Consider the following 19,041-nt stretch of genomic DNA (forward strand, 5'->3'; position numbering starts at 1 on the left):
TAGAAACAGTGCTGAATGTAAATTATTATTACAGTCCTTTTTGGGGTAAAAAAAATGGGGGCTAGGGGTTATTAAAACAGGTAATCTTACTGTCCTTGACAGGGTAATAATACTCTCTTTGCCCTTCTGATATATTTTGCTCAGTTAAATGTGTGCTTTTTTCCCCCTAACACAGACTAAGTTCTGTTTTAAATTCTTGTGAAATCCTTTTATTATTTTTTCTGGAGATAAGATCTTTTCTATTTTTTAGTTACATTATGAGGTTTACTGATGAGCATCTCATATTTGTGGATTGCCTGTAACTACTTCACCACACAGTGAAGTGCGTGTTCGTTCATTGACTTTTCAGGAATCCTTTCTGACAAATGGCTGAATTTCTTTCTTTTCTGGGACAGTATATCTTGGGCTCTATCTCTCTGTTAACTTCTTACGCTCCCTTTAAGGATCCTGGAGTACCCTTTTCAGAAGCAGAGACATCTTTTAACTGCGGGAACGGCTTGATAAACTCTTACGTGTTTATGATACTGTTGAATTTTTGAAAACAGTAAAAATTCTCCTTTAATAATTGCCCTTTGATTACAAATGGAAAAGTATTGAGATTATTGATTTGATTCAAAGATAATTGAGCCTGGTACTGTTTTCTGTTTTCAAGGAATTGTAGTCTAGATGAGGAAACAATAGGCAAAGGCATATTAAATCAGTATATTAGTGTTGAAAGGTAGTTTAAGAGTTAACGAAAGGCTATATATGAAGAATTGACAAGTGTGTGGACTAGACTATTAATACAATGTGTTGTGTATTTAATTTAGACCATGTTTTTAAAGGTCAGAGAATTGAAAGTTTTATGACCATTTGTACAGTGAAGAGATCAAGAGAAATAGAATAGTCAAGTAACATAAACATTTCAGATATTCAGAAGTTTTAATCTGTTGGTGTAAAAAATAGTCTAACTTTATTGGATAAAGTTTTGAATGTTATACTAGATTGTGCAGAAAGACTAAACTTAATAGTTTTAATTCACTCATAATTTGTTTGAGCTGACTACATGAAAACATTCTAAAAATTGTAGACTATGAAAATAATTGCAAGGTTTGTAGTTGATAACTTCCCTTTCCTCCAAATGATGTTGCTCATACATATTGAGGATAGTCTTTTAAAAAAAAAAAAAATACGTGGAACGTGGCTAAATGCATATTTTCTGCTTTATATTGGAAGAAAAGTTAGTCACTTTTGTTTCCAATTTTTTTGAAAGAGTTTACCAATGATATACTAAGTCTATAAAAATTAAACATGTGTCATGCAAGTAGAGCGCATAAGGTACGATAGTTTAAAAAGTTCAGGTTCAGGAGTCACACTGCTTGGGTCCAAATTTGCTCTGCTCTAAACTGGACGTGTGACCTTGTGCAAATGACTTATTCATCTGGGCCTTTGTCTATTGGTAAAAGAGCAATGATAATTGAACCTACCTCACAGGGCTGTTTTGAGGAACTAATGAGAATAATGTATACGGCCTGTATGGGGCCTGGCACATGTTTGCGCTCAGCACATGTTAGCTCGGACCTTTATTACCTAGGCCAGGGTTTTAATGAGGTAGTTCTGTGGTTTAATCCAAACTTCTAATGCTTCCCTAATGTCAGCAGATTATAGCTGTAAATTTTGAAGTTAACTATTTCTTACTACTGTTGGCTAGTGTAATTCTGCTTTTGCCAGTTTCAACTTGTACTTGAATAGTCCTTTTTCTAGATTCTTAAGTCTGCTGTGGTCTTACCTTTGTACAGCAGACACCTTGGTATCTTATATATTCTTTTTACCTGATAAATTCAGAAAAGAAGTTATGATCCATGCTTCTTTTATGAAGTCCTGGCAGTAGATTCTGAGTAATGAAACTGGACCAAAATTCAAAATGGGTGTGTAGATCACATAATTGAGCAGGTTGCATTAGTTTATAAAATTGTGTTTTGTAGAATTGTGTCATTTAGTGCTTGATGTCATACAGAGCTGATTTGTGTCCTGGCTCTGTCACTTACTTATTCTGTAACGTTGAGTCTAACTTCATTAAGCCTTAGCCACTGTTTTGTAAATTGAGAAGAATAGTATGTGGCTAATTGTGTGCTCGTGAGGATTAAATAATATATGCAATTTCAGATGTTTAGTGCAGTGTCTGACACATAATAAACATTTAATGAATTTGAGTTTATAGAAAGATAATGTAGGATAGTGATAAGCACATTGGCTCTCAAATGAGATTTTCTGGGTCCAAGATTCAGCTCTACCACTTACTATAGCAAGAAATTTAATCTCTGTGTATTCCAATTGCGTTTTTTGTATAATGGGGATTATAGGGTTGCTAGGAAGGTTTTTTTTTTTTTTTTTAGGAAGGTTAGGAAGGTTAAGGAGTCCTTAGGTGGTACAAGAGGTTAAGCTCTCAGTTGTTAACTAAAAAGTTAGCAGTTCATATCCACCCGGAGGTGCCTCGGAAGAAAGGCCCGGTGATGTAGTTCTGAAAGTTCAGTGCCACTGAAAATCCTATGGCCCACAGTTCTATGTGAGACACACGGGGTAGCCGTGAATTGGAGTCAGCGTGACTGCCAGCTGGTTGGTTGGGAGGTATAAATGCTCAATAGTCTCAGCTGCTAACTGTAAAATTGGAGGGTCAAGTCTACCCAGAGGTACCTCAGAAGAAAGGCCTGGAGATCTGTAACATAAGCCATTGAAAACCCCATGGAGCACAGTTCTACTCTGACATACATGGGATCCTCATGAGTTGCTCTTGACTTGATGGCAACTGGTTTTTTTGAAGATTAAATGAATTAATAAATGCAGAGCAGGGTTTCTCACTGTCGGCAGATGATTCTTTGTTCTGGGGCTGTCCTAATGTACTGTGTTTAGCAATGTACCTGCACTCTACTCATTGGATACAGTAGCAACCTATTTAGTGTGACCAAAAAAAAAAAAGTGTCTCTAGGCATTGCCAAATGTCCTGAGGGTGGGGGGAAATTGCCCTTGGTTGAGAACTACTGATACAAAGCATGTAGAATAGAGCTTGACATTGAGTTAGAGCGCAATAAGTTTTTTACATTTTATTATGCCTGGATTACCACCCCCCCCCCCGCCCCGTCCATTTAAGTTTCGCTCAAATGTTGCCTAGAGGGGCCTTCATGTACAGGGGAGCCCTGGTGGCGCAGTGATTAAGAGGTTGGCTGCTAACCAAAAAGGTCAGCAGTTTGAATCCACCAGCCACTCCTTGGAAAACCTATGGGACGTTTGTACTCTGTAGGGTCACTGTGAGTCAGAATCAACTCAACGGCAATAGGTTTGTTTTTTTTTGGTTCATATACAGAATGCATCTCCCCCCAGTCACTATCAGTATTACTTTGTTTAGTTTTTCTTCACAGATTTTATTATCTCTATAAAATATAGAATCTCTTTAAAAATAGTGTTTATAAAATATAATCCCGTTTGTCTTCCTCACCTCCCCATACACATAGACACAAGAACGTAGACTACACAAGGCAGAGCTTCATCGTGGGATAACCTATTATGGCCTTATTACAGCTTTAGTGGTTTGTTGGACTTACATTTGTTATTTTTTAAAAAGGAAACAAGCGATAAAATATATAGTTTTGCTTCGAATATGCGTTTGGAAAGTTGGGATAGGCAATTTTTATTTACCGTTAGTTTAAAGTGGGGTTTTAAAGAAGTATATGTATGTATATACATATATATTTTTGCTGTTGATGGTTTCTAAATTTCATTTATTTTGCATGCCATTCATACTCAAAACACTTAGAAAATAATATATGCTGGTTTAATTAATGTTTTGTCGATATAATTTGACTACAGTATGATTTTCTGAGAGTTCAGATGAAACAAACATTTTCAGGCAGGAAACATTTTTGGACTTAGGTTAAATTTTATTCTCAATGGTAGTACTAATAGTTTTTTAAATTGTATTCTGAATCCTTATAAATGGCCCAAGAGGACCAAACTCTGCCATTCATAATTAGCACATGCTGTTCTCTTGGCCTGCGGTGTCCTCTGCGTCTTTATGATTCAGCTCACACATCACCTGCTTAGCCATTCTTGGCCTCCTGAGTTTCACCTTCCTTTGTGATACTATAGGTGCTATTTGTAGCCCTTCAGCTTGGCATTTTCACACTTTGTTTTGATGTCTACGTGTTCTGTGTGTTTGTATATGTGTATTCTGTGTAGGATTGTAAATTTGTTGGATCTGAGACTGGCATTTGTTTCCCTGGTACTATAATAGTGCTTTGTAGTAGATGTTTGATAAATGTAAGTGAGTGATTTTCAATTCAGCAGATTATCCAGTTCTGTGATTTAGCTGGAAACATTTTACTGTCTATAAACATGAGATGTGACTCTAAACCCAGAAATAATTTCGGATTTCAGCATATATGTGTTCCCAAATTCTTAATATTGATTTGATTGGATTTATACATATGATTAGCCATTTAAAATGAACCCTAGGTAGGCTTGATAAGTTTTAATTATTACGTTTATAATGCCAAATAAATGTTAGGAAGGATTTAACTAAAATTTCAATGTAAGAACCAGGAATTTGTTCAAATCAGGCCGTCTGTATAGTTAACAAAGATACTGAATCAGCCCTTAATTTTTCCCCTTAATTAGATCTGAGTATATTTGTCCATCCATGTTGCTAGGTATCACAAGACATTCTATTTAAGATTAGTGTTCTTTTTGTTACAAAAAAACAAAAACTTTTTGTTTTGGAATAATTTTAGATTTACAGAAAAGTTGCTTAGAGAGTACAGAGAATTCCTGTACACCCTTCACCGAGTTTTCCTGATTGTTAATATCAGTGGCACCTAACAACAACAACAAAACGTCTGACATAATTTTAGTTCCTTTATCAAAAAGAAAAGATTAACATTAGTACATTACTGTTAACTAAACTGCAGACTTTATTTTGATTCTACCAGGTTTTTTTTTTTTTTTTTTCTACTTATGCCCTTTTCTGTTCCAGGATCCAATACAGGATACCACCTTGCATTTGGTAGACTAGTGTTTAAGTGAGTTGATATTTCTGTGACTGATGGAACATTTGCTTTCCAAATTAGGATGGAGAGATTTTATTATTTTACTTTTGACCTTGAGTACTGTTTTTAAAAAAATACTTTGTACCTTCAATAAATGTTACTGTCAGGATAGTCTTGGATGGCTGTATACTGTCATTGTTGGCATTCTTCCTTTGGAATTTCCCCCAGAGCCAGTTGGAACCACATATGAAAAATCAGTCTTAATTTATAACAAATTCTCTTAAACTCTATCCTACAAGGACTAGTCTTGTGATGTATCTTTTGGAAATCATCTTTGGACCCATAAATTTGGGATGCTTTATACTCTGTCCTGTCTTGGAAGATTCCCAGTCTCACTGGTTCTGTTAAAGGTGTTTGACACAATGGCAGCTGCTTAGTAAACATTTGTTAACTAAGTAAAAGTTTAAAAAAAGAAGTGACTTTGTTAATTAAATACCCAGTCTTTATATACATTTCATAATCATGGAAGGCTTTTTCCAGACAGTGCCTATCTAAATCAAGGGGAACACCCTTTAAGTCACCCTTTAACACCAGTTTTGACTAAAAAACAGTACTGGAAAGTTTGATTCACTCATTTTGTTTTCACGAATAGCAATATTATTGAAAAAAATCACTTACCTAGATAGCTACTTAGAATGGGCAGGTCTTCACTGCTTTGTGATCCCGATTTGTGTGGTTGTAACTTCTGAACGATCTGTATGTCCTCACCGCTTGAAAACACGGTGAGTGATGCAGCAGTAAGATGCACCCAGTGAAGTTTGTAGAATTTACCAACCTCATGTTGCTATGGGAATGTGTGCATTTTCATTAGCTTCTGGATACCATTTTTCTGAGAAGATTAGCCAAGTTAGCTGTTTGTTCCTAGACCTGGAATTACCTTTTTTTTTTTTTTTTTCCCTCCTTTTTGATTCCTCTGGGAAAAGAGGTTACTAATTGGGATATAACACTGAATAGGAGGTAGCTTTTGCTGGCAGTAAAGTTTAGATTTCAGCATATTCAGATAAATTAAGCTGTTGGTAGTTCTGTCTACCTAATTTTGTAAACATTTAGTAAAATTTTTTTTTGGTAAATTTCTCTTAATTACTGTAATTTACTAGTTTTTTTTGGAACCTAAAACCTTTAGTGGAAGTAGTGAAAAAAAGAACACAACAAAACCCAAAACATGTGCCATTGAGTAGATTCAGCTGTGGAAGTACTGGTGGTATCTAGGCATTAAGATCAGATGTCTGTAAGGAATTAAATCTTAAGGAGCTTGTCCTGACTCTTAGCATTGCTAATTGTAATTTGCTGTTAATGTTGCTCTTAGGAAATGCATGCAAAATAATCAGCAAGTGAATAAAACAGCTACCATTTTATTTAAAGGTTTATTAGTATTTCATTATACCTTAATTGTTAAACTTGAGGCGTGGTATTGAAACGCTTCTGATACCATTCAGAAGGGGATTAACTGTTGTGAGAGGAAATTTTCTTTTTTGTTTTTCAATTGAAGTATAATAAATTGCATTCATTTAATAAGAGCAGCCTGATGAATCAAGATTTAGAACATTTCCATCAGCCCTAAATTATCCTCCTGCCCTTTGCAGTTCATTCCTCTCTTATCCTTGGCTCAAGGCAATCACTGATAATGTGGAAAATTACTTTTTTTTTTTGGAAAGTTACTTTTAAAGAAGAGGCTCTAAAGAGTCAAATCTTCCCAGCTCCTTAGCTCACTTTAAAAGGGTAATAATTATGGGCATGGGCTGGGGAGCCTGAAACCTATGTTTGAATCTTGGATCTGTTTTGTGATCTTGTGGAAGGCATTTAAATTTCAACTCTTTTAAGTGTATTTTTTTCTTGGTAAAGCAAGTATAATGATAGAGCCTATTTATTAACAACAACAACAACAAAAAAAAAACCCTTATTTATTATTGGGGGCTAAATGATATAAAAGAAGCCCTGGTGGGCTAGTGGTTAAACACTCAGCTTCTAATTGAAAGGTCAGAGGTTTGGCAGTCTGCTTGCCTAAAGATTTACACTTGAAAACCCTATGGGGTAGTTCTACTCTGTCCTACGGTGTCACTGGAAGTCGTAATGGGCTCAACAGCAATTTGAGGGGGGGGCGTTTAATGGTATAAGTATAAGCAAAATACTTATTAGCATAGTGCCAGCATATAATATATACTCAATAAACGGTAGAGCGTCTTTGAACTTCCCCTTCCCCCATTTTTATAAGCAAAAGAATTGAAGGCCAGTTTCTTTGAAAAAATTTTGGTAGATAAATGGGCATTAATACTGTTTTGCATTTTAGCAACACTGGTAACCATTACAGTTTTAAAAATTGTGTATGCACACCTTGTGTGCTTGTGTAGTTTTTTTGTTGTTGTTCTGGTTTGTTGAGTTTAATAAGCTGCTTTCCATTTTCTTCCCCCACCCCCCAAAAAACCCTTTCTGTGTCTATATAATATCTTTCTTTAAATAATTTAAATGCTTTGTAAATAAAACAAGGCTGCTTAACAGTTTTAATAGGTATGGGACAAATAACTTAAATGATTTGATTTTTAGCTCTTTTATATGGACTTACTGTAAAAGAAATGTCTAATTTTTAATTTATGAAAAGGTTACGGTTAAAAACATGATTTTTATGGTTTAAACCATGTATTTCTTTCAAATGTGTTAAATTAGTGGCCGATATACAAAGTTTTTTTTTTTTCTTTTTTTCCTTAAAAATAATGAAGCAAGTAAACATTTAATAGGATTTCTGGTAAAATGATATTCTACATGCATTATAAAGAAACATTATTTAGTAAGGATTTGTTTTACATTTCCAAATGTATTTTCTAAAAACTGAGGAATTTTTTTTTTTTTTTTAATCAGACATTCAGAAATACCTTAAGTGTGTTCTTAGACTCAAAGGTATTAAAAATAATTTGGTTTTAGGTGATTTTCAATTGATAGCTTTATTTCTTATGGTATTTTTTTTGTCTTTCTATAGGGCTGAAAGACACACAGAAGTCTTCATGGATATAGTTGATACATTTAATCATTTAATTCCTACTGAACACTTAGATGATGCCCTATTTCTAGGATCCAACCTGGAGAATGAAGTCTGTGAGGATTTTAGTACAAGTCAAAATGTCTTAGAGGACTCGCTGAAGAACATGCTCAGCGATAAGGATCCTATGCTAGGATCTGCAAGTAACCAGTTCTGTTTGCCTGTTTTGGATAGCAATGATCCCAATTTCCAGATGCCTTGTTCAACAGGTAATTCTTACTTTTTTTTTTTTTTTAGTCTGCAATTTAAAATAAAAGGAATTTTCAGCAGCTTTTTTTTTTTTTTTTTTTAAAGTGATGATAAGGATAGTAAATTTAGGGTCTTCCCTTTGAATTTAGTACTGCTTTTCTAGGCATCAGAATTAGAATTTGAACTAAATTTTCTTCCAGGGAGTGTAGCAGTATCCTCAAGGATGTTATAGGTAGGATTTAAGAATGTTATAGGCAGGATGACCACATAATTTATTATCTGAAATGAGACACTTTGAGAATTAAAGGGTGCTGTTAATAATTATGGTTGACAATGAGTATAAATTGGGACTCTTCCTGGCAAATAGGGATTGCCTGGCAAATTGGGACATGTTGTCACTCTAGGTAGAGGCCTATCTCTAGTCAAGGGAGAAGGATGAATTGTGTGATTGACACTTTCTTAGTGTCCCTCCCAGCTCTTTCCATTTATGTATTGTTTGATGCCATTCCAGATCCTTTGGTATTTCATTACATGTATCTCAAAACCCAGACAAATAACTCTAGACCTGTGCTGTCCAGTACAGTAATCACTAACCACATATCACTGTTGAGTGCTTAAAATGTGGCTAATCCAAGTTGAGATATGCTATAAAATGCACGTTGGATTTTGAAAACTTATTATAAAAAAAGAATGTAAACTTTTACCAATTTAAAAAATGTTGATTACCTATTGAAATGATATTTTGGATATATTTGGTAAAATAAAATCTTTTCTTTTTACCTGTTTTAAAGTAGTTACTTGAAAATTTTGAATTACGTATGGCTTACATCATATTTCCATTGGACAGCTGTATTCTGGGATCTATAGTTGAAGCAGCTAAAAGACTGGGAATAGTAACTTTTTGTAGGACTAAATGAGTTTTAATGAGAAGTTATTTTGGAGTTATATTAATAAGTGGAACAACAGGTAGGTTTTCTTTTATAAGGCAAAGAAAAATTACTGCAAGCTTCGGGGCAATTACCTATTTCGTAAACTAAAATTAGATAAAGGAAAATCAATTTCACATAGAGGAGTAAGGCTTTCCCCCACTGTTCCCTAGAGTAGTTCACAGGTTTATGTGCTGTTGATCTGTTTTTTCAATGATTCTAGACTTGTCTTGCTCTACAGTTTTTCAGTGTATTTTCCATTTCCTTTTAATACTTTCTACCTAATATTTTAAATTTAATATAGTAATACTTAAAGTTTGAAATAGGTGGTCTGCTGCTCACCCCTAAATTTGTCAGATTATTGTACCTGAAGACCTCAACACTTTGGCTACTAGGAATTCTTTTCATTATAACAGCTTCTTAACATTGAGGTCTTTTGAATTGCTTGCTAATGATATATCTTTGAATTATATACATTGTGTTGTGTTACTGCGTAGGTTTACATTGTTTTTGTTGTATTCTAAATGTTTTGAAGTTTTTTAAATTTTGTTTTATGTATGCATTGTTCAAGTTTTTGACTTTGGTGCCTGTGTCAGTACAGTAGATATATTTTTTATTGCTAAGCACTTTTGATAGTTTTAGGTTATATGCACAGTTGCCTGGTTTAGTACAAATTCAAAATTCAACAAAACACTTATCAAATACTTACGTGCTTGCTGTTGGAAATACAGTTATCCTCAAGGATGTTAGACTGGGCCTAGCATTGGCCCGTTATGTGTCATCCCATTAGACTTCTTGTAAAATTCCAGCCCTTTAGTAATTACAGTATTCCTGCCTGCTGTGTGTTTTTTTTTTTAATAATTGATTTCTCTTAGTATGAAAAGTTTTTATTAATGTGAAAAATCTCTTCAGTTTTGGTGAAGATTTCTTTTACCAATAGAAGACTTAGAGCACCTTTACTGAAATACTTAGAAAAAAAAATTGAGGTGTGATTAATTAACGCTTGTTCAAAGTTCTGTTAGTTTTTAAACGTAAACCTTTTTTTTTAAGAATTGAAGTAGAATTATTTCCTGCATTTCCTTGTATTAAAATTTGTTTGCTACAATAAAAAAAAAAAATTTTTTTTTTTTTTTTTACAATTATCTGGTTCTGTAGCAGAATTGTTTATGTTAATATATGTGTGGTATATATGTTTCTAGGATATTCAAGGGAGTATGTGGGAGAAATTTAAAATAATAAAGCTTTTCTGTTTAGGATTGTTTAGATTTCATTGTGCCATCAGGCAGGAGATTGATCTTGATTGCTTCAGAGGTCCTTTTGCCCTTTGGGATGTTGGATTCACTAAAAGGCCTACACATTTTATAATGATGGCAAAATGGAAAACATTTTTGAAAAAAAAAATTTAACTTTATTTCAAAATTTCAGATTTGAGAGAGTTGCAAAGAAGACATTTTATTATAACTATTAATGAAAACTTTACATGATCAACTTTTGCAACTTTCAGCCATTCACAAACTCTTTAGCTTTTTGTTATTTAAAAAAAAAAAAAAAAAACTACATAGGTCTTAGCCACATGTTTGTACCTGGCTCTGTAGAATTTTACTAATTATCTTGGCTGAAGCTGAGCAGGGAACTGAGGATGTCTGTATTCCCCAGACCAGCTGAAGCTATAGATTGTAGGTATTTTGTAACCTTGGTTTGACAGTGCTAACATTAACAAATAGAATAACTGCTATGCCCTGTTCTCTACTGTACTGAATCAGTTTGATTTGCTGTAGTTGTTAAAGACCATTTTTTTGGCTGACATAATTGAGTAAAAAAAAAAAAAAGTAGCTAGCTTTATATTTCAACTACCTCCAAAAATTGTAGCATTAAAAATTATAAAAATAAACAAAGAGAATTTACTTTTAGTGCTGTCAGATGTACAGAAGTTGGGAATCTGTTTAATTTTGAGAGATAGCAACCAGTAGATTCCTGATCTTTTCTTTGAAACTTTTGACTCTATAAAGTATTTCTTTCTGTAACTGCAGTGTTTGGGCATGATTTATAGTAATACATCCTTGCTTTTTTTTTTAAACTCTAGTAAGTGAGGAAAAGCATTATGTTTTGGGGAAATGTTTGATCTTGGTGATCAAGCCAATTACTGGTATTCTGAGAAAAGTTAAAAAATATTTTCCCAAGTAATAGGTTCAAGATACTGAATATATTGTTACATATATCACTTGAGGAATATGCTCAAAATCATCAAAATTGTGTTTATTGGTATTATCAGTGGTATGAACAAATGTTTATTTTAATCTGTCATTTCACAAACATGTTCCCCTTTTACATTGACAGCTGTGATTTGTGATTGTGAAACACATCTTGTATTTATGATCCATTTCTTTACACAGTACATTGGAAAGAAGGTATTCTATGGCTATAATTTGATCTGTTTGTTTGTTTACTATGTATTTCTACAGCTCCTTAAAACCTTCAAGGCAGACAAACTGTAGATACATAGGTATTTAGAGCACCTACTGCTTCCTTCAGTGAACCCCAAGGTGTCTTTTCCAGGCTGCATCATGACTTACAGAATCATCATTCGCTAAGTTAAATAAGCAAAAAACCTTCTGTTGCATGGTTTTCAGAAATTAAGCATATCGAAAAGTCATTGAACTCTTAAACAGGTATCCTGTGTATTTGCTAAGAGTCAATTCGCATTATGTACTTAAGTGTCCCCCCCTCCAAATGTAAAACAAAGTGTTTGCTAGCTTTCCTATTGGGAATGCCATTGACAATCATGTGACATCAAGCAATGTTGTTTAAACATTTTTAGCTTGTGCTGCTTTTCTTCTGAGCAAAGTATTGTAATACATGTTAAGACTGATTTTACAAGTTCTTAGCAATAGTGTGATTTATTTTGTTTATTGTCACGAGAATGTTTAACTTTTTTTTTTAATTGGAAAATATAACACACATTTTGCCATTTTAACTATTGCTAGGTGTACAATTCAGGGACATTAATTTACATTGACCATGTTGTACAGTCATCTCTACTATCTATTTCCAGAGGTTTTTCATCACTTAAACAGAAACTCAGACCCCTTAAGCCATAACTACCTATTTTCCTCTCATCTCAGCTCCTGGTAGCCACTCAGAACTTTTTGTCTGTGCATTTGTCTGTTCTAAATATTTCACATAAATGAGATCATATTCGTCCTTTTATGTCTGTCGGATTTCACTTAACATAATGTTTTCAGGATTCATCTATGTTGTAGCATGCATCAGAACTTTATTTCTTTTTATGGTTAAATAATTACCCTCTGTGTGGATGATACCTCATTTTGTGTATCCCTTTATCTGCTGATAAACACTTGAATTGTTTCCACCTTTTAGCTATTATGAATTATGCTGCTGTGAACATTGGTGTACAAGTTATCTGTGTGAGTCTCTGCTTTCAGGTTTTTTGAATATATAGCTAGAGTAGAATTGCTGGGTCATATGGCAATTATGTGTTTAATTTTGAGAAACTGCAGTTTCCCACAGCAGCTGCATTTTACATTCCTGCCAGCAATGCACAAGGGTTCCAGTTTCTCCACATCTTCACCAACAATTTGTTATTTTTTGTTTTTCTGGTAATCACCATCCTAGGTGCATCCAATTGTATATATTTCAAAAAATATTTTATTGTGTTTTAAGTGAAAAGTTTAGACAGCAAATTAAGTTCCCATGTAACAGTTTTTATACAGATTTTTCTGTGACATTAGTTACAGTTTTCACGTGTCAGCATTCTCATTTTGCATTCTGTTTATCCTGTTGCCATTGATCTAGCTTCCCTGCCCCTCCTTGCTGCCGCCTCCTTTTTTTTTTTTTTTTTTTTTTTTGCTCACACTCATTTTTACTTCGGTTGTGGTGTGTTAAGTGCCACCACATTTAGTGCCACTTTTCCCCATCACAAAAAATAACAAGTCTCTATGATCTGAAGTATACTTTCTCCTCTTTTTCCCTGGTAACCACCAATGAACATGGGTCTCTTTATCTATTCTCATCTTCACTGTACAATGTTTTTCCTTATATACTTGACTTATTTCACTTAGCATTATGCCCTCTAGGTCCATCCAGGTTACAATATGTTTCCCAGACTCCACTCTTTTTTATGGTAGCATGGTATTCCATTGTATGTATGTACCATGATTTGCTCGTGCATTCATCTGTTGATGGGCACTGCTTGTTTCCATTTATTTGATATTGTGAATAAAGCAACAATGAACATAGGTATGTATATGCCTGTTCGTGTTATTTTTAGGTCTCTAGCGTATATACCAAGGAACTTTGGTGATGCAGTGGTTAAGCCCTTGGGTGCTAACCCAAAGGTCAGCAGTTTGAACCCACCAGCAGCTCTGCAGAGGAAAGCTGTGACAGTCTGCTTCCCTAAAGATTTATAGCCTTGGAAACCCTGTGAGGCAGTTTTACTCTGTCTTGCAGGGTTGCTGTGAGTTGGAATTGACTCGGCTGCAGTGAGTTGTGTATATACCTAGAAGTGGGATTGCTGGATCATAGGGTAGTTCTATTTCTGTTTTTCTGAGAAAGCATCATACCGTTTTCCATAGTGGTCATACCATTCTACAGTCCCACCAGCAATGGATAAGGTTTCTAATCTCTCTACATCCTCACAAACTTTTGTTGTTACCTGTTGTTGTTTTTCAGTGGTATTTTAGCTGGGTAATTTTTTTTTTTTTAAGATGGGGTATCATTGTAGCTTTGATTGCATCTCTCTAATGGCTAATGATTGTGAACATCTTCATATGTTTGTTGGCTGCTTGGATGTCCTCTTTGGTGAAGGTTTTATTCGTGTCTTTTGCCCGTTTTGTGATTGGATTGTCTTGTTGTTGAGTTGTTGCAGTTTTCTGTAGATTTTAGAGATCATTAGACCCTTGCCAGATACGTTCTTTCCAAAGATTTTTTCGCAGTCTGTAGGTTGTCTATTTACTCTTCTGATAAAATCTTTTGATGAGCATAAGTTTTTAATTTTTCTGAAGTCCCATTTATCTATTTTGCCTTATTCTATTCGTGCATTTGTTGTAATGTTTGTTATCCTATTTTTTGCAAACAGTTAAGTCCTATAGTTTTCTCCCAGGAATTTTATGGTTTTAGGTTTAGCATTCAGGTATTTGATCTATTTTGAATTAGTTTTTGTGTATGGTGTGAGGTATGGGTCTTGTTTCATTTTTCCGCAGGTCTATATCCAGTTTTGCTGGCACTGTTTATTAAGAGACTGCTTTTCCTCACTGAATGGACTTGGACCCCTTGTTCAAAATCAGTTGTCCGTAGATGGCTAGGTTTATTTCTGAGTTCTCAACTCTGTTCCACTGGTGTATGCGTCTGTTGTTGAACCAATACCAGGCTCTTTTGATAATAGTGGCTGTATAGTATGTTTTGATATTGGGAAGTGTGAGACCTCCTGCTTTGCTCTTTTTCTTCAGTATTGCTTTGGCTTTTTTTTTTTTTTTGGTTTCTTTCCTTTCCATATAAAGTTGGTCATTAGTTTTTCCATTTCAGTTGTTGGGATTTGTATCAGGATTGCATTGTATCTGTAGATCGTTTTAGGTAGAATAGACATTTTCACTGTATTAAATAAGTCTTTCAATAGATGAGCATGGGATGTCTTTCCTTTTTTGTAGATCTCTCTTAGTCTCTTGTGGTAGTGTTTTATGATTTTCACCATATCCTTGGTTAGGTCAGTTGGTAGGTGTTTTATTGATTTGGGGGCTCTTGTAAATGGTATTGTGTCCTTGATTTATTTTTCAAAATAATTTTGGCTAATGTAGAAGAACCCACCTGGTTTTTGTATGTTGGTCTTGTACCCTGCAACATTGCTAAATTCTTCTATTAGTTCTAGCAGTTTTCTTGTGGGATCTTTAGGGTCTTCTGTGTATAGGATTATGTCATCTGCAAGTAGAGATAGTTTTACTCATTCCTTTCTGATTTGGATACCTTTTATTTCTTATTGCTCTAGCTAGGACTTCCAGTACAGTACTGAATAAGAGTGGTGATAATGGGTGTCCTTGTCTTGTTCCTGTTCTCAAAGGGAAAGTTCTCAGCCTTCTTTGTTGAGTATAATGTTGGCTGTTGGTTTTGCATGCATGCCATTAATTATGTTGAGAAATTTTCCTTCTCTTCCTATTTTGCTGAGAGTATTTATCAGGAAAGGGTGTTGAATTTTATCAAATGTCTTTTCCACATGAATTGATATGATCATATGGTTCTTTTCCTTTGTTTTATTTATGTGGTGGGTTATATTGATTGATTTTCTAATGTTGAACCAGCCTTGTAATCCTGCTGTGAATTCTACTTGATCATGGTGCACGATTTTTTTGATATGTCGCTGAAGTCCATTGGTTAGAATTCTGTTTGAAAATTTTTGCATCTATGTTCATAAGGGGATATTGGTCTGCAAGGTTATGCTGGCTTCTTAGAAAAAGCTCGGTAGTATTCCTATTCTTTGTTTTTGAAGAGATTGAATAGGATTGGTGTCAACTCTTCTCTGAATGCTCAGTAGAATTCTCCAGTGTAGCCATCTGGTCCTGAGCAATTCTTTATGGCAGTTTTTTGATGACATCTTTAATCTCTACTTTTGTAATTGATCTGTTAAAATTTTCTACCTCCGTGTTAGTCTGGGTAAACAAACAAACAAAAAACCATCGCTGTCGAGTCGATTCCAACTCATAGCGACCCTATAGGACAGAGTACAAGTGCCCCCATAGGGTTTCCAAGGAGCGCCTGGTGGTTTCACACTACCAACCTTTTGGTTAGCAGCCATAGCTCTTAACCACTATGCCATAAGAACTTGGCCATTTTACCTAGGTTTTCAAATTTGTTGGAGTACAGTTTTTTATAGTAAACAGTTGTGGGCTTTATCTCTGTTGGATCAGTTGTAATGTCACCAGGTTCATTTCCTGATTTGGTTACTTGGAAACCCTGGTGGAGTAGTGGTTAAGAGTTAGGCTGCTTACCAAAAGGCCGGCAGTTCAAATCCACAAGGCGCTCCTTGGAAACCCTGTGGAGCAGTTGTACTCTGTCCTGTATGGTTGCTGTGAGTTGGAATCAACTTGATTGCCTCTTCTGGTTTTTTCTTTTGTCAGTCTAGCCAGTGATTTGTCAGTTTCATTGATCCTTTCAAAGAAGTAACTTGTGATTTTGTTGATTGTTTCTGTTGTTTTTCTATTTCATTTATTTCTGCCCTGATCTTTATTATTTCCTTTTTTATGTTAGCTTTTGGCTTCTTTTTGTTCTTCTCTTTATTCAAATTGTTGGTTTCAGTTAATGATTTTAGATCTTTTTTGTTAACTAATGTTAATGGCATTTATTGCTATAAATTTGCCTCTAAGTACTGCTTTTGCTGTGTCCCAAAGGTTTTGATACATTGTGTTTTCATTTTCATTTGATTTTAGAAATTTTTTTAAGTTCACTTTTGATTTCTTCTATGACCCAATAGCTTTTTAGTAGTGTATTGTTTAGTTTCCATGTGTTTATTTTTTCCCTGTTTTTGATTTCCAGCTTCATACTATTAAGGTCAGAGAAAATGGTTTGTATGGTTTCGGTCTTTATAAATTTGTTGAGACTTGTTTTTTTCTAGAATATGGTCTGGAAAATGATCCATGTGCATTGGAGAATAATGTGTATTCTTCTGATGCTGGGTGGAGTGTTCTATGTATGTGTGTGTACATATATGTACATATATATACAGTTTTACTTAAGTTCTCAGTGTCGTTAGTATTCTTTTTAGATGTTCTGTCTGTTATGTGGAGTTGTCTGTTTCTCCTTTCACGTTAGTATTTGTTTCATGTATTTTGGAGCATTGCTTTTAGGTGCATATATATATTTATAATTATTTTGTTCTCTTGCTGGATTGACCTTTTTATTATTATGTAATATCCTTCTTTATCTCTTATAAAGGTTTTGATTTAAATTCTGTTTTACCTGCTATCAGTATGACCACTCCTGCACTTTTTTGTGTACTGGTTGCATGGAATATTTTTTTCCATCCTTTTATTTTCAGTCTGTTTGTGTCCTTGTGTCTAAGGTGTGTTTCTTGTAGACAGCAAAAGGATGGATGTTTTTATCCATTCTGCCACCCTGCCTTTTTTGCACGGAGTGTTTAGACCATTTACATTTAAGGTTATTAGTGAAAACACAGTGTCTATTTCACTAATTTTGCTATTTTTTGAGTGTTTTGTATCTTTGTTTCAATTCTGATTTTTCTGTTTCTGTTTGTATTTGGCTGATTTCTTGTGATGAGCATTTTTGCTTTCTTTGTTTTCTTTGGAATGTTTTTCCTTAGTGATTTCTTAGTGGTTGCCACATATGTTACATTGTAGAACTTACAATTGCAACAGTGCTTAACATATGAATGTATAACCTTAACATAATAAATCTATTCCTGATATGCTCCTTGTTCACCCATTTCTGTTGCTGTTTCTTCATTGACATTACTATATACCTTGTATTTGATATATTTAGTTTGTATTTATTTCTTACTAACTTGTTTGTGGAATTTAATTAGTTTATTCCCTGAAAATACATGCTTGATCCTTATGGTTACCCATGTCGTTGGGATTTTTGGAGATAACGATATTGTTTTTTTAATTATTTTTTCCCATGTGTAGGGAAACACTGGTGGCGTAGTGGTTAAATGCTACAGCTGCTAACCAAGAGGTCGGCAGTTCACACCTGCCAGGTGCTCCTTGGAAACTCTATGGGGCAGTTCTACTCTGTCCTCTAGGGTCACTATGAGTCGGAATCGACTCGACGGCAGTGGGTTTGGTTTTAGTGGGTTAGATATGATTATTTAATGTTCTTGCCTTTCTGTTTGGAGTACTACCTTTAATAATAAGAAAGCTGGTCTCCCCGTTGCCCCGTTGCCATTGAGTCGATTCCGACTCGTAGTGACCCTACAGATCAGAGTAGAACTGCCCCATAGGGTATCCAAGGAGCAGCTGGTGGGTTTGAATTGCTGACCTTTTGATTAACAGCTGAGCTCTTAACCATTTTACCAACCACCAGGTTCCAGAAAGCTGGTCTGGCAGTGGCAAATTCCTGGAGCTTCTGTTTGTTTGGGAACGTTTTGATTTCCTCTTATTTTTGAATGACAGCTTTGCTGGGTAAAGAATTCTTGGTTGGCAATTGTTTTCATTCAGTATTTTATGTGTCACACCATTGTCTTCTGGCCTCTATAGTTTTTGGCGAAAAATCTGCATTGATTCTTACGAAATACCCTTGGTATGTTACATTGTGTTTTTCTCTTGCTGCTTTCAGAATTTTTCCCTTGTCTTTGGTTTTGAAGAATTTTATTAGGATATGGCGTGGAGTTGATTTTTTTGTGTTGCTTCTAAATGGGCTTCATGTAGCTTCCTGTATTTGCAGGCTTTGCTCTCTCTTCAGGTCTGAGAAATTTCTGTCTCCTGGAAAATTGCTTCTATGCCTGTATTGTCATGGTGCTGTAGGTGTCCAATAATTCTAATCTTAGATTTCTTAATTGAATCCCTTATTTCCATTTACATTTGTCCACTTTTTGTTCTTTTCTCTTGAGACTTGATAAGTTCAGTTATTTTCTTCTAGTTCATTTATTCTATCTTTTGTCTGGCTCTATTGTTGAGTGTTCTCTCTTGCTTTTTCTAATTGAGTAGCTTTGCTCTTCAGTTTCAGTAGTTCTGGTTTTTTGTTTTCATTTCCTTGTTGAGTCTCATTTTGTTCCTCCATTTGTTTTCTTATCTTTGCTAGTTCGTTTTCTGTGTGCTTTTTGCCTTTTTTAAACATATTTAGCACTGTAGTCTGA

General features: G+C 34.7%; 1 protein-coding gene across 5 annotated transcripts in view; it reads left to right on the forward strand.

Moving 5' to 3' along the window:
• Nucleotides 1-19,041, forward strand: part of PHF3 (PHD finger protein 3) — a 97,004-nt gene that overhangs the window by 2,586 nt on the left and 75,377 nt on the right. For 3 of the 5 annotated variants that reach the window (XM_064287752.1, XM_064287745.1, XM_003404406.4), the window contains exon 2: nt 8,050-8,318. The exons of 1 other annotated variant lie outside the window; for it this stretch is intronic. In XM_064287752.1, the coding sequence (XP_064143822.1) occupies nt 8,075-8,318 (244 nt within the window). In that variant the 5' untranslated portion in view covers nt 8,050-8,074. Of the gene's footprint in view, nt 1-8,049; nt 8,319-19,041 lie in introns of those variants that run through there. One more of the 5 variants, XM_064287759.1, reaches the window with a different exon arrangement.

The sequence above is a fragment of the Loxodonta africana genome, chromosome 1 (assembly GCF_030014295.1).
Source record: "Loxodonta africana isolate mLoxAfr1 chromosome 1, mLoxAfr1.hap2, whole genome shotgun sequence".
Taxonomy (NCBI): domain Eukaryota; kingdom Metazoa; phylum Chordata; class Mammalia; order Proboscidea; family Elephantidae; genus Loxodonta; species Loxodonta africana.